The 24,189-nt window shown below is 38.6% G+C and overlaps 1 protein-coding gene across 2 annotated transcripts in view; it reads left to right on the top strand.

Moving 5' to 3' along the window:
- The window catches only part of LOC136881909 (gastrula zinc finger protein XlCGF57.1), a 52,580-nt gene that overhangs the window by 14,415 nt on the left and 13,976 nt on the right, over nt 1-24,189 (top strand). For both annotated transcript variants that reach the window (XM_067154364.2, XM_067154355.2), the window contains exons 2-4: nt 5,870-5,938; nt 6,099-6,227; nt 20,685-20,755. In XM_067154364.2, the coding sequence (XP_067010465.2) occupies nt 5,879-5,938; nt 6,099-6,227; nt 20,685-20,755 (260 nt within the window). In that variant the 5' untranslated portion in view covers nt 5,870-5,878. The remainder of the gene's footprint in view (nt 1-5,869; nt 5,939-6,098; nt 6,228-20,684; nt 20,756-24,189) is intronic.

Here is a 24,189-nt window from a genome sequence, read left to right as displayed (position 1 = left end):
AAGCCAAGGGGTTAAGCGGAGAACTTTTTTAAGAGGGAAAAATGAGCCTTACGAATATCGTTAGGATTGTCCAAGGATTGCAACAAAGCTGTAACAGGGGACGGAAAGGAAAGAATGCGAAAGGGCCCAAGCCAACGGGGAGAAAGCTTAGCAGATAAATGTTGAGAGGAGGAACTGATGGGATGGTTTTTGAAGAGAACTAAATCCAAAGGTTTGAAGGTGGGAGAGCGAACCCGAGAATTGTAAGTTTTTTTTATGCAGGTCTCTGGCTTGAAACAACTTTTTGAGAGCATCTTGCAAATGATCAGGGGTGAGAAGATGAGGTGGTGTGTTCAACAAAGAGGACAAATCCCATGTCAAAGAGAGAGGGGTGTGTAATTCACGGCCTAAAAATAATTTAGCCGGAGTATAAGAGGTTGAATTATGAACAGTAGCGTTTGAGGCCAAGGCAAAATAAGGTAATTCGGCATCCCAAGTCCGGTGATCATGTGAATGAAAAATAGATAGAAGGGATTTTAGATTACGATGATAACGCTCAACGATGTTAGCTTGAGGGTGGTAGGAGGAAATATTGATTTTCTTAATTCCATGAGAAAAACACAAATTATAGAAGAGTTTAGAAGTGAAAACAGTAGCATTATCAGACACCAACATTTTAGGAATTCCAGTGATGGGGAAAATTTGGGTAGATAGTAAGTTAATAATTATCTGGGAAGAAATAGTTCGTAAAGGACGAAGAACAATAAATTTAGAAAAACCATCGAGTAAGGTGAAAATATAAGAGTTAGATTTCGAAGATTTTACAAGAGGTCCCACAATATCAACATAGAATTTCTCAGCAGGGTAAGTAGGGGGGAAGGCAGCATAATTACCATAGGGCTGATGATTGGGGGGCTTATGTTTCTGACACAAGTCACATAAGCGGACCCACGAATATACCTCTTTCCGCATCTGAGGCCAAAAGAACTGAGAAGCAAGACGAGCATAAGTTTTAGACATGCCAAAGTGACCCCCAACAGGGGATCCATGGAAATATTGAAAAACCATTTGTCGGAGACTGGAAGGGAGAACGAGACGAGGAGTGGCGCGCGGAGTAGGTTTGAAAATTAAAAGCTGATTGTGGAGACGAAAGGGGCCAGAATAATCGGGAGAAGAAAGATCTTGACAAAGTTGTTGACAATAAGGATCAAGTTTTTGATGATCAAGACATGATTGAAAGGAAAGGGGAAAATTGATAAGGGAAGAAATAGAAGTAACAGAGTTGATAGGAAGTTGATTAAGCTCAGAAAAATGAGATGAAGTATCATCAAAAAGCAGAGATAGCGCGTCAGCAACAGAATTATGATACCCGGAAACGAACTTGAATCAGGGATTTGCAAGAGAGGGGCCTGAGAGAGCTTAGATTTTAACGTATCAAAGGCGGTTTGTTGAAGAGAAGACCAATGAAATTTGATACCTTTACGTTTAAGCAGATTAAGGGGTTCGGAAAGTAAAGAAAAATTGGGAATATATTTGGCATAAAAACCAATCATCCCAAGAAAAGAACGTAATTGCTTAAGATTAGAAGGAGGAGGTATGTTGTGAATGGCAGAAACTCTTTCAGGGTCGACAGCCACCCCCTGTGAACTTAAGATATGACCCAAAAATTTTATAGATGTCTGGGCGATAAGCACCTTAGAAGGGTTGACAGTTAAGCCGACTGAGCGGAGGCAAGTCAATACTTCACGAACATGGAGTAAATGGGTTTCAAAATCTGAAGAATAAATAAGAATATCATCAATAAAAGGAAATAAGTATGTATATTTGATATCAGCAAACAAGGAATCCACAAACCGCTGCATAATTTGTGAGCCAAGATTCAAACCGAAAGGGACTTTTTTGAATTGATATAGTCCATTCGGGGTAATAAAAGCCGTATAGCGAGAACTAACGTCATCTAAAGGAATTTGATTATAAGCCGAATTTTAATCAAAGATGGTAAAAAACTGAGCATTTGAAAAATGTTGAAAAGCAGATTGCAATTTTGGCATAGGATAGGCATCATAGAGGATGCGAGAATTTAATTTTCTATAGTCCACTATGAAACGAGAGGATCCATCGGGTTTATCGACGATGAAAGCGGGAGAGGCATAATTAGAAGATAATGGAATAATAGTCTCAGTTTGAAGCATTTGGTCAACTAAGGCATTCAAAATTTTCATGCGAGGGGGACTCAAAAAATAAGGAGAAGAACGAACCGGGGTAGGATCAGTAAGATCAATGTGAGCAGAAAATTTTTTTACGGTGCCCAAAGTGGGGGTAATGACATTGGAAAACTCTTCAAGTAAGGACTGAACGCGGTCAGAATGAACAGAATTTATAGGTAAACATGTAGAGGGATGAGAAAGAGGGAAGTCAAAACTATGAACCAATGGAATAGACTTAGAGGAAAAATGAAAGGAGACCGTAGAGTTGACCGAATCCAATATAAGTCCAGTATGGGAAAAAAAAAATCAAAACCTAAAATAATAGGTGATGATAAGGTCTGAACAACCAAAAAGGTAAAAGGCCAAGAAAAATCTTGCATCTTAATATTCAAAGAAATAGCACCAACGATTTCTAAAGGTTGATTGCAGGCAGAAAGACAACGTACAGTAGAGGGAGAATAGGAGAGCTGGGGACATAAAGATTGCAAAGATTGAAAAAATGACAAACTAATAAGAGAAACAGCAGCACCAGAATCTAACAAGGCAAGAGAGGGTAGGTTATTAACGGTGACGAGAACATGAGAGGTCGGAGGTAGGAAAGAGGTAGAACAAGGCGAAAAGGAAGAAGAGGTGAAGGGAATGGGTGAAATCACAGAGGTAGGACGAGGTGTCTGAAGAGTGTGGGAAGGCAGATTTTCCCCATGAATACGCCGACTGCCTAGCGGCGAGGGGGAAAGGCGTTTCCCACAGGCAGAGTGGTGCAAAACTTAGAAATATGACCCGGTCCTTTACAGCGAAAACAGACAATGGGGGAACGAACATTAGAAGGAGGCAGAGCAGAAGATGATGTGGAGGAAAAGGAAGACGGAATAGGCGGTGGTGGAACGGAAGAATAATAAGAAGTATCGCTTAACGCAGACAAAGCATGAGATTGAGCTAGATTATATAATTGAAGCATAGAAGTTGGAGGGTTCAGTGCGTTAAAAAGTTGTCGAAAGGAGGGAGTAGCATAAAACTGAACAATCGAAATTAATTCAGCAACATTATGGGCAATATTTAGTACATCACTATAAGTAGTGATAGAATCTAAATAATCATGTGCGGATTCAGTCGGCAGTTGGTGACGACGAATGAACTCGGTACCGAGTTTAAAACGTATCTCATAAGGCAAAAAATAATTATGAATAGCATTACGTAACTCATACCAGGTGGAAAAATGAGACATGTTATCCAACCAAAATTTAGAAAAAAAACCCGTGGTCTTAGCGGATAACAAACCAAGCATTTGAGGAAAAGAGGCTAAATTGAGATTGAGAAATTTACGAACAGAGAAAAGCCACATAGTAAGGTTACGAGGATCAGTCGCTATTAACTGCGGAACCTGAAGTAAAGATTGTTTGATAATATGAACATTCAAGGAACTGTCAACAGCACTAAGTTGGGGAGTGGATGGAGAAGAATGGGGGCCTAGATCGGGAGCCATGTTGTGATGGTGAAAAAATGGGAAAGATTTGTGATCAGGAAACGGGTTGGTGGATGAAGGAGTCGAAGGATAAGAGAAGGAACTCGGAGGAGTAGAAATAGAAAAAGAAATCAAGTCATTGACGGGAGGGTTAGGTAAAGAAAGATTATGATAAGTAGGAGGGGGAGAAGAATTGTCGTCACCCAAAGGGAAATTATCAGAGAAGCATGCCATAATGGAAAATTTACTAAAAGAAATGGAGTAATGAGAGAAAAAGGTCTGCAACCATTTGTGAGGTGTTTGAGTGAGTGAGACGTGTGACGTTGACGGACGGTTGGTGGTATGGGTAGGTTTGTGTCGTATTATTAGGTAAAGTATGTACGCTCAGAATATGATCTCGCCATGCACCAGAATGGGAACGGTAAGACAATGCACCAAGAAAAACACAAGGCATAAACCAGGATACTAATCCAACTGACGTAGTACTAATCAACGCACCTGATGGCGTAGCAAAAGGGATGTAACAACACTCCAAAAAAAAAAAATATATATATATAAGTCCGTCAGTGCACGAGTTTCACAGGTAGTTTTCAATTTTCGAGGTGAAAGGTTTTCAGCAGAGCGCATAATGGAAGCATTTTCACTGAGTCCATATATTCAGAGGAACCGAGGTAGGTACCAAATTTTGAAGGCAAGGAAAGGCGTACGACAAATAAAAAGGGCAAAGAAGAAATAGTTTTTTCATAATAACAATATATTAACAAAAAACACCCAGAAGAAACATTTTTACAAGCCAAAGAAAAACAACAATCATCCAAAGGTCAGTTAGTTCTGACTTCCAAAAGAGGAAAAAACAAATGGGACGACCATATTAATTTTCTAATTTGTTTTTCAAAGAGAACAGCTAGAGTCAAAACCTTCAATAATAATACAACCTCTTTTACATGAGGAGTGTCCTACACAAGGAAAACAGAAATTTACGTATGAACACAAAAAAGACATTAAAATTTGAAAGACACATGGGCCACTGTACAATAATACAAGTAGAAGAAAAAAAGCGTGGAAGGGATGCGGAGTAGGAAGGTGGGGAAAGGGGAGGGACGTGAAAGAAAAGAGTACCAATGGCTGCCAACAGGGTTTTGGAAAAATAGGATCAGTCAGTATCGATGAAATTCCAAAATAGCAAACAGAAGCTAGGTGATAGTTCAATTGATTCTATTCATGCGTTTGCTCGGGAAAACAGTTGAATTTCAATGGTTCATATCGCAGCAATCACTTGACGTATCACAAAGTCCAACTTCGGAGTAAGATGGTAATGTAATTCCAAAGTAAGGTACCGCTATCAATAGCTGCAGTTAGCTTATTATCAACATGAACTGTCATTGGTGGCCAGTAACGGCAATTTGAAAATTAAGGAAGTGCAGCATTACAAGAAAGTTCAAAGAACAACATGAAAATGAAATAAATTAAAGTTTTCGCTCACCCGTCCAGCAGTCGTAGCTTTTCAATGGTATACAAAAGCACATTTTAAAAGAAACATTGCACACAGTCCAGCTGGTAGCAAAATAAAACCAAGTCCTCCCTCCACACAGATCGTCGTGGTCATCCCAACTCCCTGCTCAAGCCCAGAGCAGGCCAATTTATATTGAGGTAGAAGCGTCCAGAAAGGACGAGAGCATACAGTACCCAATGCGCAGCGAAGCGGTAGGGGAAGGAAGGAGGGAGGGTAAGCAGCACGAGCAGTTGAAACTGGACGGGCGAAGAGAGCACAGGCAGGTTAGTAGCGGCATATGCAGCGTAGTAAACGTAGAATCCATAAAACAGTAGAAAAATTCGGAGCACGTTATAGCACTGAAATAAAATGGCGTTTGGCTTTTAGTGCCGGGGGTGTCCGAGGACATGTTCGGCTCGCCAGGTGCAGGTCTTTTGATTTGATGCCCTTAGGCAACCTGCGCGTCAAGATGAGGATGAAATGATGATGAAGACGACACATATACCCAGCCCCCGTGCCAGAGAAATTAATCAATGATGGTTAAAATTCCCAACCCTGCTGGGAATTGAACCCGGGAGCTCTGTGACCAAAGGTCAGCACGCTAACCATTTAGCCATGGAGCCGGACTGTATTGCACTGTTTCTTCTCCATTAAGAGAAACCTATTAAACTTTCCACTCTGTCTGTTTACTTTGTGTATGAAGCCCTAATTTGTTACATTTTCTCTCAGGTATATCTGATGGAGGAAATAACCATCAAGGATGAAGCAATTGGGCTAAAAGAAGAAACACAGGATGAGGTGAGTAAGGCTCCTTCTCTTATGAGAAACTTGTGTTCAGAAAACTATTGAAGGGTGGGGTGGGGGGGTGGACATAAATACTGCTAAATCTTCTCTCAGGAAACCATTCTTTGTTTTTTATTCCATGTCAAAACTTCCTCTTTTCTTCTGTTTGCTACAGTTGATTAAACCTGATGTAATAAAGCAAGGTGAAGCACTGGCAGTGGATGGATGTAATTCTTCTTTTCCTCTTGAGGAAATCATAGTAAAGACTGAACCTATCAAGATAGAAGCTGTGGAGAGCAATCAGGTAAGAAGATGTACAACAGACTAATGTTTGACTGTATATAAGACTCGCATGATATAAACTTCATCATGATCTGTATTGACAAACATTCACATTAATAAGAAATTCAAATGAAGGTCATACATATCATACTCCTTGCATCATTCAATAGAATTTTGACAATTGCTAAAAATTATGCAAATTTAAATGAAAGCATAAACAGTGTGAACATTTTGATTTGTTTATTATTTATAATTCTAATACATTATAGACTCTTCATGTAAATAACACTCACAACTCTACCTAACACTGCCTGCCATGTCTTTTCAAAACATTTTTTATATATTTGATAAATATTTACTATACACTTTAATTAAAATTGAATTACAGCATCTTTAATGTTGTTGTTGCATCAGGCTTTGCTGTCAATACTGTCAGCCATTTGCTGGCAGTGCCACATGCTGGACAAAAGAAAAAAAAAACAGTGGAAGCGAGTAATGGGCGCTATGTTTTGGTAAAGTGATGTGAGCTGTATAAAGAAGTGTTTCTAACATTAAATTCAGTGCAAACCAATTGTAAGACTTCCTTAAATGTGTTCCTGCGTGTAATGGTATTACACATCATTTAGTGGCGACCGTGACAGGATATTTACGACTTGAAGAGGAAGAATCATCGAACCCACGAGGAGCATGGAGCGCGGAAGCCTCGATAAATTACTGAAGCATAGGAGAGCGACAAGGACTTCGTTTACGAAAATTGCTAAACAGGTTAGTGATTTGACTGAAGAGGAAAATGTTAATATTACGGAACTTCAATCATTATCTACCTTGTTAGAAAGTAAGATAGCGATATTGAACAAACTAGATTCGAAAGTGCTCGATTTGTTATTAGACGATGACGAGGCTGATATTGACAAGGAAATGGAAGGGGCTGATGAGTATCAGAAAAAGTATCTGGACCTTAAATTGCGTATTTCGGGAATACAGGTTCAACAAACTGTATATGAAGCAGGTAGTGTTGCTAGTAGATCTAGCAACCAACAAACCAATAAATTCAAGTTGCCGAAGTTAGAATTCCGCACTTTTGGAGGGGATTTAAAGGAGTGGTTACCATTCTGGAGTAAGTTCTCAAAAATAGATGGAGATCCCGAAATAGCTGTGGAGGATAAATTTCAATATTTAATACAGGCAACAGTAAAAGGATCACGTGCTAGGCAGGTGGTTGAGAGCTCCCCCCACCCAACATGAATAAATTACAGCAAAGCAATTGAAAGCCTAAAATCTCGTTTTGGCCAAGAAGATCTTCTTGTGGAGGTTTATGTACGTGAACTGTTGAGGTTAGTTTTACACAAGGCCTCGCAATCCAAATCCAGAATTGCATTGTCTCAACTTTATGATCAGTTGGAAACACAGTTGAGGTCACTAGAATTGCTTGGTGTCACAACGGACAAATGTGCCTCTATGTTATGTCCTCTTGTTGAATCGTGCCTCCCTGAAGACTTATTAAGAACTTGGCAACTCAGTATTCTATTCACCTCCGCTACAAATGCAAAAGACCGTCTGGAGGGGTTAATGAAATTCCTGAAGTCGGAGGTGGAGGGTGAACAGAGAATAAACCTTGCTACATCTGGGATTGACTTAAAGTGTGAAGGGGCAAAAGAAAAACTGAAGCACCAGGGGAAGGATTCAGATGACAACATTCCTACAGCTATGTGGTTATTAACATCAAATCAGCGTAAGGATGACAAATGTGTGTTTTGTGAGGGTCATCATACCAGTGCAGATTGCTTTTCCGCTAGAAAAATGTCAATGGAAAGTAAACAGAAACTGTTAAGGGTAAGGGGTGTTGTTATATGTGTCTGAAGTCAGGGCATATGGTAAAGAATTGCAAGGCAAAAAACATAAAATGTATAATTTGTGGTGGGAAGCATGTTGTTTTAATGTGCAGACAGTTGTTAGAAAAACATGTCCCCAAAGCAGTTAGCAACAGTGAAGAAAATGCAACTCAGGAAATCACATTGGCAAATGTTTCCGCTTCGCCCAAGGTGTTGTTACAAACTCTTCGTGTAAATGTAAGATCTGATGAAAAGACTGAATGTGTTCGTGCTTTAATGGATACAGGCTCCCAGAAGTCATACATTTTGCTAAAGACGGCTTTAAAGATGGGTTACACTTTACTACGAAAGGAGATCATCTCACATTCTCTTTTTGGTGGTGTAACAACGCAACAGAATGAGCATGAAGTTTACAGGGTGCGTGTAAGGGACCTGAACGATGAATTTCGGTGTAATTTTGAGGCTTTAGACCAAGAAGTGATCTGTGGAGACATTTCACATGTTACGGAAGGGGAATGAATGAACGAGCTAAAGAAATTGAAGATAGATATCACAGATAATGAGGAAAGTTTGGGGCCTATAGAAATACTTATTGGGGCGGACGTGGCTAGCAAACTTTTAACAGGAAGAAGAGAAGTGCTGTCGTGTGGTTTAGTTGCAGTAGAGACATTGTTAGGCTGGACTTTGATGGGAAAGATTCCTAATACCAAGAGAAGTGAAGAAAATGAAGGCTTGCTTGTAACTTCCATGTTTATTAAAGAGGCAAGTATTACTGATTTGTTGAGGTTGGATGTAATAGGCATTTCGGACCCTGTCGGGAAAGTTACGAAGAAGGAACGTGAAATTGCAGTGAAAGATCATTTCCTCCAAAGCGTTTATCGCACAGAAGAAGGTCGATACCAAGTTTGGCTACCTTGGACTTGCCATCAAACCTGAATCTTGCTGAAAGAAGACTGGATTCGATGAGGAAGAAATTATCTGAAGACTTTTTTCGAGATTACAATGAAGTGTTCGAAGATTGGTTGGCTGAGGGAATTATAGAAGAAGTGCCTGAATCTGAACATGTTCATTGTTGTCACTACTTACCGCATAGACCAGTTGTAAAGGAAAACAGTGCAACTACCAGAATCAGACCTGTTTTCGATGCTTCAGCAAAACTAGGCAGTTCTCCATCTTTAAGTCAATGTCTTGAAACTGGTCCAAATCTGATTGAACTCATCCCAAATGTGCTGTTAAGATTTAGAGAAAAGAAGATAGGAGTGGTTGCTGATATTAAAAGAACATTTTTACAGATTGGTATTCACCCTGAAGACAGGAACTTCCTCTGTTTTTTATGGTGGAACTGTTATGAAAAACTGGAGGTTACGGAATTCCGGCATGCAAGAGTGGTTTTTGGTGTAAAGTGTAGTCCTTTCCTCTTAGGATCTGTAATCGAATATCACTTATTGAGGGAAGAGGATTCAAATCATTCTCTTAAAGAAAAGTTACTGCACAGTTTTTATGTTGATAATGTTGTTTCTAGTGTGGACACTGAAGCTGAGCTCAATGCATTTATGTCAGAATCGGTCAAAGTCATGGTAAAGGCAAAATTCGAGCTTAGGGGTTGGGAATGGACAAGTGACAAGTGTCAGAGTGCTCATGATAACTCTTATTCTGCAGTACTGGGTTTGTTGTGGAATCAAGAAAGTGATGAACTCAAAGTTAACATGAGTTGGATTAGAGATTTTCTTTTTGACACCATTACCAAGAGAACAATCCTGTCCATCTCTCACAAAGTGTTTGACCCTATAGGTTTTAGTTGCCCTGTTATGTTGTGTCCTAAATTGCTCCTGCAGAAAATGTGGAAGATGGAATTTGTTTGGGATACAGAAGTTGACGATACTATCAAGAAAGAATTTCTGTCATGGTCTGAAGAACTCTCTCATTTAGAAGAAATAGGCATCCCCCGATGGGTACAGGAACCTGTGAATATAGATTAATGCACTTTACACACCTTTTGGGCCGATGACCTTGATGTTAGGCCCCTTTAAACAACAAGCATCATCATCAACACACCTTTTGTGATGCCAGTCAAAAGGCATATGCTGCAGTAGTTTTCCTCAGGGTAGAGACAAGCGACAACGTCCAGCTTCATCTGTTGGCGGCCAAGACACGAGTCTCTCCTATAAAGAAGATTTCTATGCCTCGTTTGGAGCTTATGGCTACAACTATAGGAGCAAGGCTTGCGAAGTCAGTTCTGGACGGATTGGAATGGAAAAATGTGAAGACTTTTTTTCTGGAGCGATTCTACTACAGTAATTGCATGGATTACCAGGGGAGACAAATGGACAGTCTTTGTCAGAAATCAAGTTGATGAAATAAGGAAAATCACTTACTCTGAATCTTGGAAGTCTGTCCCAGGGGAACTTAACCCTGCAGATTTACCTTCCAGGGGCTGCAAAGCTAAACAATTAGTAGCTTCTACATGGTGGGAGGGACCTGCATGGTTGAAGGAATCACCAGGAAAGTGGTTTGCTCGCAATGATGATCCCAAAGAAGATGAGATCAGCATGGAAAAGGTTAGATCCCCAGCTGTTGTGAATATTAACTGTTTGGTTTCAGAGAACCAAAAAGACTGGTATTTCAAATACTTCTCTAATTTTATAAGAATTGTCTGCATGTTGGGGTGGTTGCTAAGGTTTATACGTAATAGCCGCTTACCTACAGATCTGCGTCAGAGAAGTGAATTAACTGTGGAAGAGTATGCCACTGCAGAAAGAAGAGTTGTTCGGTTTATTCAAGAGGACTCCTTTTCTGGGTTAAGGGACGACAGACTGCGAACACTCAGAGTGTTTCAAGACCATGAAGGAATAATTAGGCTGAAAACTAAGATCACCTTCCGAGATGACCCTATTGTACTCTCTAGAAACGGTGATTCTTCAGGTGTACCAAAGGATCACAACAGTGGTGATCCAATTGTTACTCGAAGTGGTCGAGCAGTGAGAGTTCCTGACAGACTTGATTTGTAAGCAGCAGGTTTGTATTTGTTGGTATTGTTGAGTAGCATTCTGCTACTCAAGGTGGGAGTATGTTGCATCAGGCTTTGCTGTCAATACTGTCAGCCATTTGCTGGCAGTGCCACATGCTGGACAAAAGAAAAAAAAAAACAGTGGAAGCAAGTAATGGGCGCTATGTTTTGGTAAAGTGATGTGAGCTGTATAAAGAAGTGTTTCTAACATTAAATTCAGTGCAAACCAATTGTAAGACTTCCTTAAATATGTTCCTGCGTGTAATGGTATTACACATCAGTTGTATAATATTTTCAAAATAGCTTAGCTATGTTCAACTCTATAGAGTAGCAGTGTCACAAGAGCGAGGGGGGTGGTTTGATTAGGTCATCAGCCCAGAGGCTGGATTGATCCTCAAATATCATCACCAAAGGCTATGCAGTTATAGGAAAAGCACAAAAACCAATGGTAGCACCAAAATGAGGCATATACTAGGCAAGATTAGGATGGAGGTAGTTTGCCATTGCTTTCCTCACAGTATAGTCATAAATAAATGTGCAAAATTTAAAATCTTTCAATGTAATAGTTAACATACTCTGTGTACGTAAAAGTGAAAAATATGAGTTTGCAGGAAACTGCAGTTTAAGTTTGTGAGAGAGAGAGAGAGAGAGAGAGAGAGAGAGAGAGAGAGAGAGAGAGAGAGAGAGAGACACACACACACACACACACACACCCTTTCTCAGAATGAGGGTCATATTTTTGCTTAATGTGTGAATAAATCAAGATAGGCTTAAGCAAGAATGTTATAAAATAGACTGTTCAACATCTTATATTGGTTGCAGAGACTTTGTTCTCTTGGTCAAGTATCATGAAGATCAAACAAGGTCAAGTTAGAAATGAATCTGCCATCAACTAAGACTGCAGTTAGGTATAGTTTTTTCATAAAGGTGACACAAACCACAGTATCCACAACTGGCTGTGAAAGGCTAATGATTGATAAAATATGTAGGTGCAGACCAAGACAAAGCAGGATGAAGCAAGTGTGTAAAAATCTCATACCGGTACTTGAGACGAGTGATGGCCAAACAGTAGTTTGTACTATCCCAGCATTGTTAAGAAATTATATTAATTGAAATGTGGAAAAAACAGCACTCTGAAAAAAGGGGTTCTAGCACCCAAGTAAAAGAAAAGTCAACTATACTGTAAATATTATAATTTCTCATTACTATCAGAGAGTAGATTATATCACTTATTTAATATATGTTTCATTTCAGATTCCAAAATTTACCGTTATTAATATTTTACTTAGCATATAGAAGCATTTAAGGGTTTCAGTAAAGAAGCAAACCTTTGCCAGAACAGGTTCTAGAATGTTTTCTTTTTTTAATTATGTTTTTTACATATTGGATGAATTTTATCATGTCCAAAAAAGAAACTGACTTTCTAGCAATATTAATGATGCCCATTGAGAAAAATAGGAATTCCAAAAAATATGAAGAGCTTACGGCTGTTTTTTCATTTTCATCGCCATAAGACCTATGTGTGTCAGTGTGATGTCAAACAAATTGTATGTTTAAAAAAATCTATCTGTTTAATCTCTCATGCAGCTAAAGTATTGTTGAGAGTGCTGAATAGAAGGCTGGATGAGAAATGAGATAGATGTATTGGAGAGGAATAGTTTGGATTTAGGAAATTAAAAGGAACAAGAGATGGCGTTAGCCTGCTAAGATCCATAGCGGGAAGATATATTTATGTTGTCTTTATTGACATGGAGAAAGCTTTTGATAGGGTACAATTGAGCAAGCCGATGGACATCTTCAGGGAAAGGAGTAGATTGGAAGTAGAGAAGACTTGTACACAATCTATATTTACAACAGAAAGTAAGAATATGGATTGCAAATTAAATGTTGAAATTTTTTCAGCCCAGTATAGGCTTTCAAATAGCTGCTCAGTTTTTTTAGGCAGAACTGTGGGCTATAATGAATGCAGTGCTGTGGTGTAAAACTAATAACAAGAATGTGAAGATACTCAGTGATTTGCAAGCAGTGTTGAGTTCTATTAACAAGTACAATATGAATCTGATTGCTGTCGGTACAAGAACAGAAGCTGAAGAATGTCCTTACATCTGTATGTCTTAGATTCGTGGTTGTACAGGATTTGATGTAAATGAAAGAGCGGATTCTTTAGCAAAATTAGCCGCCACATCAAACATCGAAATTACATATATTGAACCTCCAGTGTGCTATGTTAAGCACAAACCAAGAAATATATTATACATCAATGGAACAATAGCTGGACTTCTAGCTTGAAAGGATCTGTTACAAGAGAAATATTCTCCCCCGAAGTTACAGCCATATTGAAAATTGCATTTCAGAATTCAGAGTGTGCATGCTCTGAGAGAATTTAGGTAAATGGAAATTATTCCATAGTTTGTGCCACTTCAAACAGCTGATGCGAGCTTCTTATTATTGCAGATATGATTTGATGAATAATAATAGTAATAAGTCAAACTGGAATGCCTATATGCAAGTGAATGTCTAGTACTGAATTACAAGCTGAATAAATTAGAAGTGTTGAAAGAAAAATTATAATGAAAAATAGTCCACTAAGAACTACAGAGCTCTGGAAACGAAGAAATAATGATGAAATATAACAGAACCTAGAAACCATAAACAGAAACAATACAGACATTGACAATTGACATTTTTTGGACATTTATACAGAAAGGATAACAACAGATTATTATTATTAAAATGACTATTGTGGTGGAGTTAGGGCTCCTGGCCCTTTCTTACATGTAACCACTTCATGTATATAAATGAGTACTAATTTACAATAAATTTTTACATATAATTTAAACATATTAGGCCTAAATCTTTACAACTTAAAGTATAAACAGATCTTCAAATATCTTTGGAACAAGAAGTCAAAAACAGCTTGGATTCATGAAGTTAATAAAGATTAGGAAAGGATCAATATAGAATAATAAGAAGCAAGAAGAATTTTAGAAAATATTAATAATGGAAGGATTCTAAGGTTGGAACGAAAAGAAAAGGGGCTCAAAATGTTCCAAGGAGGCGAAAAGGGGACATAGTGAGAAGATGAAGTATTGGAAGAAGGAACAACAAAGGATGAAGCAGGGAAATTGGCACGTGGTCCCTAGAAGACCCTAATTGAGAAATAATAATAATAGTAATAATAATAATAATAACATTGTTGTGGGTCTGATTAAGTGGGTCAGACGGTAGAAGCATTGGCCTTCCGAACCCAATTTGATGGAAATACCCACCCTGTAGGATTACTTTACCAACGAATGTTTCAGCAAATTTAATGAGATCCTTGAGATGTCCATCTGCTACTAAAAATTCATGCACTTGCATCAGTAAACCTTCATACTATTCATTTTCTATTTGGGAGGGCTTTTGCTTCATGTGTGTTTGACTTTAAGTTGTAGATAGAGTAAGCTTTCAGGACAAATGGTATTTTGAAAACAGAATGAACAGTTCATCCTCCTAGTAAAAGTGTTCCCTTAGATACTACCAGGGTAGTTTGATGCTCACTTCCTCTGATATCATGACGCAGTGTCCATAAAAGAAACAGTTTTACTTTACCTGCTGCTATGTAAAAGGAACACTGCAGTTTTAATGTACATGTTCAGTTTTCATGAATGGTATCAAGTACTCGACAGATAAGTATGGGACAGTCGCAGCTGTTAATACAGAGAAACTGAGGACAGGCAGATGGTGGCACTCATGATAGCAGAACCTAGCAAACTGGTACCAAAATTAAAATGTTAATGCTTTTCTTACGGAAGAAAGCAGAATTGGAAGGGGCGTTAGAGAAGGTTGTTGCCTTCCCCCTTTGTTACAAGAGAAATATTCTTCTCCGAAGTTAAAGATCAACTTCAGAGTAAAGTAATAGTGCCTTACTTTGTCCTAACAGAATTTATATTGGGACATAGAAATTTAAATCTTTGAGTGATTTAAAATCCAAATTACAGTTGGATATTTATGCTTTTATGGTTCTCCTCAGACAGTGGATCATCTACTTTTCTCCTGCCCCTTGTTTGGGATGAAAAGACTTACATTTGTGTGTCACCTGAACAGTTGTGATCTTGTATTTTCTGAACCATTTTCAAGAAGCATTGTTGTTATAAGCAATTCTTAACATTCATTCAGCACATCTTTAACAAATTGAACTCTTAATCTTTCATTTGGAAATACTGGATATTCAATAATAATATATTACATAACAAAACCACACAGTTTCTTGTTTATTACTGTTGCTCGTCAGTGGTAATAATGCTAAATGATACAAACAAGACTTCTTTACTAGCGTATGTCCTGCGGCACGCGGTCCGCTGTCTTGCTATGCCTTCTCCCCTTACTCGATCCTGTGCATCTTCTGGGCTGAGGTCTGCAGCCAACCATGTCTTCCGTGATGGAGTCGATCCATCGTTTCATTGGTCTTCCACATGGACGACAACTTTCAGAGTCAAACTGAAGGGCTACTTTGCCGCATGACATGGCCATACCTTTGGAGCCTTGCCTCTCTTACTTTTTCTACAATCGGGGCCAAATGACCAGCACAGCTTGCTAAAGTACTGCCTTTTTGTATAGGTTGTCTTGGAAGAAAGAGACAGCTGATATAATGTAAACACATCGTAGTAACATGGCTGCATATAGCGAGTTTAATGAAGATAATATTGATGAAGAATTGTATCAGTTTGTTGACGAATGCAGTGAGAGTGAGTTCAGAATTTGTCGTGAGGATAGTGAAAGTGATGTGGAAGCAGTTGGTGTGTACGATGAACCTGAAGAATCTCAAAATGCAATGGATGGGACCGGAGATGCTCTTTCAGGTACTGTCCCTGCTCAAGCTATTAGGCCTACTTGGACAAGCAAATTTAGTTTCAATCCCCTAGCTAATTTTGTTTCAGACTATGGACCTGTGCATAATCTTCCAACTGGTGGCACTGAATTTCAATATTTTGAGGACATGATTGGTGGAGATTTTTTCTCAAAATTAGCTGAGACTACAAACTTACATGCGATCTGTAAGAGAGAAAGTGGTTCAATAATAGAGAAAGATTGGGAAATCACTACACCTGAAGAAATGAAAGTTTTTATAGGTATTCTAATTTATATGGGAATATACCAGCTGTCTGAAAAAAGATATTATTTTTCTTCCAACCTCGTTCAGTGTAATTTAGTTAGTAATTTTATGTCTGAGAGGCAGTATGACTTGCTCTGTAAATATCTTCATCTGGCGGACCCTAAAGATGAAAATAAATTGGGTAATTCAGAGTATGATTGTCTTCAGAAAATAAGGCTAATTCCAGACAGGATATTTAGATTTAGAGAAAAGTGTGAGTTTAGGATGTGAACTTTCCGTTGATGAAGCTATGATTGGCTTCAAAGGGAGACATTTTCTGAAGCAGTATCTTCCTAAAAAGCCCACTAAATGGGGTCTCAAAGTGTGGGTTTTAGCAACACCTGAGGGCTATGTCTTGGAGGCTACTATTTACTAGTGAAAGATGGAAAATCGCTACAAGGACTTTTTACTTGGGGAAAAAGTTGTGCTATATCTAATGAAAAACTATCTGCATAAGAATCACCTTTTTCACATCTGTTAGACTCATGAATGAACTCTATATCCTAGGCACTTATGGATGTGGTGCTGTAAATATCAACAGAAAAGACTGGCCAGTTGAATTCAAATATACCAAGAAACTGAAACTAAAGCAAGGTGTAAGTAGAAGTTTGCAGTGTGAGAATATGTTTGCAACTGTTTTGAAAGACAAGCAAGACATTACCATGTTGTCAACAAGTACTGACCCCGTTTTACAGTTTGAGGTACAGAGGAAAGTGGGAAAATCTGAGGAAAGGGTACAAGTGCAGTGTCCTCTGTCTGGACAGAAATATACAAAGTACATGGGAGGGGTTGATCGAGCAGACCAGAAGAGGAGCTACTACACAGTTGCTAGGCCTTGTAAGAAGTGGTGGAAGTATGTATTTGGTTTTGTAAACAACGTCTGCATCATAAATATTTGATGTAACTAACTCTCCATCTAGGACAAAGCATGGACATACACAGCTGGAATTTAGGAAGCTTCTTGTACAGGAAATGATTGGTAATTTTTCTCCACTGAAACGGCGGAGCAGGAAACAGTCTCTTCCCTTGTCATGCCCTTTACCAGCAATTAATCACACTCTTATAAAGATTGATGGGAGGTTAAGTCCTGTGTTCTCTGTATGAACAAAAAAAAAGAAGAGCCCCACCAGGTAGAGCAATTGATTCAGTCTGCCTTAAAGCGCAAGCAATGTGACATCATCTTGTGCTGTGTTGGATGCTTCTTGATGTTAATACTGATCTGGGAGTTCCTGTGTGTAATTAGGTAAGGTCTTTGTATCATTTGAGATTTAGTTTAGCACATGTATTACTCTTGAAAAATTTCAGGGAGATAACTTAAGCAGTTTTTAGAAAATAAATTATTTAGTGAAGGTACCCCACAACTGTTCCTACAAGCAAATTATTACTCCTGGTTTCGATAGATAGTGAGTCAAAGAATATCTGTGGGAAAGGGTTAAGATAACATAGCCATGAGGATTGTAAATAAACACTGTCAGTAGAAACACAGACTTTTTTCAGTGTTGCACTCATACCACCAGAGATGGATTGTTTCTTCATGCTTTGAATCTAATTCACATTTTTAAGATGTTTCTATAAGAAGGGATGGATCTTCAGACGGGTGAGGCCTCTCTTCTGCCTACTCCTTTTGCTGCCTTGCCTCATATAGTCAAGCTCCTTCAACGCAAAATACACCAGAGTATTGGCTGTTTAGGTACCAGTAAGTGACAGGTCTTGTCTCGCTTTGTGCAAGTAAATGTTTGGTGTGCGTGTTGTTCTGACCTCTAATGTGCGAGGAGAGGAAGCTGTGCTAACATCATGCCTCAGACAATACTGCAAACTTAGTACTTTTACCTAGCGAAGGAATTAAATTCTAACAAATAAATACATTCCAAATTTAACTGTAAACTTCATATTTTTGCCCCATACTTCATTTTTTCACATTAGTTATACAGAAATGGAACATAGATTAATTTCACATTTTGTTTGCTTGTTTGTTTATATGTACATCACGGACAAACGCCTTGACAGAATTTCATGTAACTCAGTATTTAAGAGATATCTGGAGAGTGCAGTAAGCTATATATTATTTTTGTTAGTATACCAATATTATTGGGACAAGAACAGGAAATATAAGCTGTGGGGAGTATACAGGCAAAGCATGAGTATAAAAAGTACTTCAATAGTTTTTATGTTAAAATTAGGTCCTTTCAAACAATATGTGTCCCATACATGACTAATTTAATGTGCCCTCATCAGATATTTATATCCTATAGCAAAACAAGTGAATGGCCTTGCCACAATTTTGACAGCCATTTGGAATACCTTTGTAACTGATTCAAAGTTGTGATTCATATGGACAGTTAGGTCTGTATCAGCTATTTCCATATGTTGCCATCTCTCTTTCAGTACGCCTTATCCATTGTTTCCTCGTTCCTGCAGCTGTAACCTCCTGAGTTGGAAGTGTTCACCTCAGAGAATGCAATAAGAGTATTTTACTTTATTTCTTTATATAATGTAGATGACTGATGATAATATTGTGTGAATTGATAGGTTAGTTGTCAGTTAGTACATTGGAAGTTTGTTAGTTTGTAACAAATATAATGCATGTTAATTTGGTGTCATTCTGCTGAGCTAAAATATCTCTAGTTTATTTTGTTATACAGGGAGTATAATTTAAGACTTCTTAGCGGATTACCAAGGCATAGGAGCATAGGGAAGTGGTCACAGCAGGCTGAGTGCCTGCAACAGTGAGTGGACTTAATCATTTCCAAGAAGCTGCAGGATTATGCCTAAGGAAACAAAACTGAACTTGCCAGATATACATACTTAGGATAAATAAATAAATAAAGCAGACAAATAAACTAGTAAATGAAACTGAACTCACCAGTATATACAGAAGATTTAGAAAGTGATCTCCTTGAGCTGTGATGCAAGCTTTACATCTTGTAATGAAATTTTGAAACACACTTTGCAATTCATGGACACTGATGGAATGCACAGTGTTCCTAATTTCGATTTTTAATTCTACAGTTCAAGGATTATTCCTGTAACTTTTCCTTTGATATTTTTCCATAGATAAGTCATAGGTGCTTAAATCAGGCAAATGAGGGGGTGAATGAGCCTTTACTGATGATCTGATAATTGTAGAATACTTCCTGCAACAGTAGCATAGAGAAATAACCATCCATACCTTCTTTCTTCTTCAGTCAGTTCAACGAAAAAATGATTTGAGAATGTTGTGAATGCTGTATATTGGTGGGAAGTAATTGTGTCCTGAAAAATATTGGACCAATAATTCATCAGGCAAAAATAGCGCACCATACACCCACCTTCACATAGTGCAGAGGTCTTGGCTGTAAAATGTGCTGGTTCTCTGTATCCCACATCCTATTTTTCTGTGAATTGACATATCCACTCAAATGAGAACATGCTTCATCACTCATAAAAAGAAAGTTTGAATCCACAATACTATCATGAACACTATTCATTAGCCAAATGCAGAATCTTATTCTTGCAATGAAGTCTGTAGGCTGTCTGTTATGGACTGAATGGGTCTGGTAAGATTGTAAATGTATTAATTTTGTTGCATTACATGTTGACGAATGTGAAATACCAGTTTCCTGAGCTGTTCTCTGAAGCAACTTATGTGGGCTGACTTGCAGTCTTTCTTGTATATCTTCTAACCTCTCCTTTGAGAGAGCTATTCTCTTGTACAGAACCAATACTATGCTGCTTGTGAACGAGTTGTTACTTGTAATGTTTTGATGGTACTGTAGAACCAGGAAACTATCTTTGGAAATTTCGGAGGCTCTTTAACTGGTTCCTTCTTCTTGTGCAAGTAACACTCGACCAGAAATATTCTCTGCACTGTAGTGTACTTAACCATCATGATAATAACCTCACAACACATCTTTAAAGTACAATAGTTACTATGAACCGTTGTGTTAGATGTCAAGACTTTTTATCAACACCAAGCTTGATACAAGCCATTTGATGCTCGCTTGGGGATTTCCATGGCCTTTGGGCAGAAGTGCAAAGTCTTAAATTATACTCCCTGTATATTTTATATAAGACAGTAAAGCAAGTAATGTGTGTCAATGGAAAAATATTAAATTATATTCAACAGACATATTACCAATAAGCATAGCAGATACATGATATTTGTATATCAAGGGTAAATAAATAAATCAATAAATTGAATAAATACTACAGAGAACAGTAGTCTACCAAGAGAAGCTGAAGACAAAAGATGAAAGGAACTAATTTTATCGAGTAGTGGGCAGCAATTGCAAAACTTCCCCGCACATCCATTGTTGTCAAACATTTTACCCACTGTTATCATTGGGAAAAACTTGAAACAATAGATTAACACAACTTTTACAGAAACAGTCATATTTTCAGCTAGGAGGGTTTTATTGCAATTTATTAGTTATTAGCCTTTTTGAAAATAATCAATGAAATGTTCTCAAGAGAACTTTTGTGCTCCTATATAATTCAGATAAATGCTTTTTTGTATTATTTTGGCAGGATGTTAGAGAAGAACCTAATGATACGGAAGAAATTTCGGATGAAACTCTCGCTGATTGGGAGGATTGTCAGTAAGTAATACACAGATTTTCTGCATTGCTCAAGATGGTTTTGCATGTTCTTGTTTATTGCACCTTTTATTTTGCTATGTATGTATGTACGTTAGAAATTACAAAGGGTTTTTACAAAGTAAACAAGATGCAGTCAGTTATGTAAGAGCAACAGAAATGCAACAAGGGCACAGTGGTAATGTGGGATTTTGAACACAAAATTATCATTCATTGCGTGGCTGATCAGTACCATGTTTAGCCACCTCGGGCCATGTAACATGCTTGAACACGATGATGCATACTCAGCACCAAAGATCATCCCACTCCTGGATAGCAGCTTCAGTCAGTTGGTGAATGTCAGCAGGAGGATTACGACGATGGGCATTTGCTCTCTTCAGTTCATGCCATGCATATTCAACACAGTTTATGTCCACAGAATATGCCGGCCACACCATTCTTTATATGCCATGCATCTTAAGGAACCGACTGACCACTCTGGCATGATGGGTATGAGCTTTAACGTCCACTAGTGTAAAGACCTCACCCACGGTGGCAGCAAATCATGCAGCCACAGGTTGGAGGATTTTTTCTTTGTATACAAGACCAGTCATGTTTCCCTGGATAGCAATTAGGGGCATGCATTAACCAAACATAATCCCACGTCAAAATATGGCAGAATCTCGTTGCTGCTGATAGCGCTCCAGGATGGAGTCTAATTACAGCACTTACTGGATCATCTGATGCTAGTGATGGGTGCAAACTTATGGCAACCTCATCAGCAAAGAGGGTATTCTTCCAATTTTCCTGCTGGGCTGAGTGTCTCAGATGGTTGAAGTGCTGGCCTTCTGACCCCAACTTGGCAGCTTCGATCCTTGTTCAGTCCGGTGGTATTTGAAGGTGCTGAAATACTTCAGACTCGTGGTAGATTTACTCCTGTGGGACAACATTCCGGCACCTGGCCGTCTGTAAAAACCTCCATAAAAGTAGTTAGTGGGATGTAAAAACAATAACATTATTATTTCAATTTTCCCAATGCCATGAGTTGAGTTGTTACCTACCTCACATGAGCTGCTGTATGGTGTGGTTATGGACAAAATTTAGTCTCAGACCTCTTTGATGTCAGTCCTCAGTCATGCAGCTGATTGTTCACTATCTGATCTGACATTTTCACTCCAGTGACCTTCCAGAATAAGATGATAGTAGATTTTCGACGTGCTGGTAGCAACAAATAAAGATACTTCCTGTAGGTTGTTTGCATTGGCCTCGTGCCCCATGTTAATCAAGACTCGTGTCTCCCTGAACTTTTTCCTAACCCTGCAGACATTGTCCTGACTCATTCCAATATGGTCAATTACATCAACATGTCGCCATCTTTCTTGCAGCGATCTCTCAATTTGAATGTGTTTTCTTGCCATATTTACCTCAATCCTACACCTGATGGCTGTATGCTTCCATAGCATAACGGTTAGTGTTATTAGCTGCCATACTTGGGGGTCCGGGTTGGATTCCCAGTACTGCAACAAATTTAAGAATGGCAGGAGAGCTGGTATGTGATTGAAATGGTATGTGCAGCTCACCTCCATTGGGGGGGGGGAAATGCTCTCTACGAAGGTTGGCGATTCAACTCGTGAAGCGGTGGCTTGAAAGATTTCAATGGAAGTTCATCCACACCATTGGCACAGGTCTTTAAACCAGGAGCTTCTTTGTCTCCCCATAGATCATTTTCCTGCAGTTTTCCCCACGATGAAGAGTTGGAGAAGTTCATATCGTTCACCTCTCATGAACTGCCCAATGTACCTGAGCTTTCATTCCTTGATAGTTTTTAGAAGCTCTTTTCTCTTATTTAACAAGTTGAGGACTTCCTTATTGGTCTTCCTTTCTACCCAGGATATTCAAAGCATTCTTCTGTACAAGTACATTTAGAAAGCTTCAGTCTGCCTCTCCAGCAAAGGGTTGAGCATCCAGCCTTCAGAACTATCCAGAAGGGCAGGGAAATATAGCATCGCAACATCCAAACTCTGAGCTGAAGGTTGAGATCTTTGATGTGAATAGGGCCCTCATACTGTTGAAAACGTTTTTGGCTTGCCCAAGCCTGGATAAGATTTCATACTTTGGATCACAATGCTTACTCACTGCAGTCCCAAGGTATTTGAAGGATGACATTTGCAATTAATGTTATATAGAGTATGGTTGCCTAGTTGTATTTCCTCTTAAAACAGTAACTGTTACCACCTTAACAATTGTGTTGTTGATGTGCAGGGAGGCATGCATAGGTGTTTTCGAAAAGAAAATCAGCTTGGTCTTGCCAATATTCATGAACAGAACAAATGCTGCACTGATCCTTACAATTTATACTAATAATACTGTGAAGATCTGCAAGGTTACTAGCTAACAACGGTATCATCAGCAAAGCAGATCTTCCAGATCCCTAGGTTAGCATCCTTGACAGCTTCTCTCAACACAGTCTCAGAGTAGATATAAAAAGCAGAGGGGACAGACACATTCCTGTTACTCACCTCTATATATAGCTATGTCCTGCTATTGGACAAATATAGAAAGTGATCTGGTTTTGATGTCTCTATGTGTTTCAGACATTGGCCTAAAGTACATGCTGTAAACATGTTTGAGTTACCATGATGTGTGCCGTGTGAAATCGTAATATGCATAACGTTTTTATTATTATCAAGAGAATGTGTGTATGTATACCTTCATATATTTAAACAAATTCAAGCTGCATGATTTTAAGTTGAATGATATGTTAACTTCAGATTGTTATACACTTCCATTCATTGTCCCTGAAATGCCTGTACATTTTATAATTCATATAGATATATCAATCCTAATTTTCTCTATCTTGTGCTGCATAATACTTTTACTGTGGTTTATCTATAACAGACCAAAGGTTGGGCACTAGGCAATTCTTGCCTTTTAGCTTCCCACTTTTCTTCACACAGGGCATATTTGTATTTTGGAGCTTCTACATGTTGGAGAATATGGGACTTAGTTGTACTGTTCACTGATGTTTGACAGATGTTATAGAATACAATTGATCAGTTTACAGCATCACCAAATTCTTAAATGATTTTATGTAAGTTTTTTAAATGTTGCTGTTCTTTAGGGACATGGTAATCGCCAAAAAGAAACTACTGAATACTGTCACACCAATATGAAGGCAGATTATTCAGAATAATTTGAAGGTTAGACGATCTCAGCATAGTTTCAGTTTCACCACATATCTTCGTAGAACCCAGGATGCTTGGACCAGGGAACAACAACAGTGAATCATCACTTGTTGGTATCGGGTGTCCACAGTTGAACTGACAGTGTTCAGCGTGGCACAGCTTGGGCTGTAATGGCCATAAGAGTCTGATATTCTGTTGATATGCTAACTAAGCAATGTGTTTGTCAATTATGCCACATAAATTATTAATCATACTTACATACGTATATACATA

The sequence above is a fragment of the Anabrus simplex genome, chromosome 1 (assembly GCF_040414725.1).
Source record: "Anabrus simplex isolate iqAnaSimp1 chromosome 1, ASM4041472v1, whole genome shotgun sequence".
Lineage (NCBI taxonomy): Eukaryota > Metazoa > Arthropoda > Insecta > Orthoptera > Tettigoniidae > Anabrus > Anabrus simplex.
The sequence above is the reverse complement of the archived record's forward strand: the minus strand, read 5'-3'. Positions and strand labels throughout refer to the sequence as shown.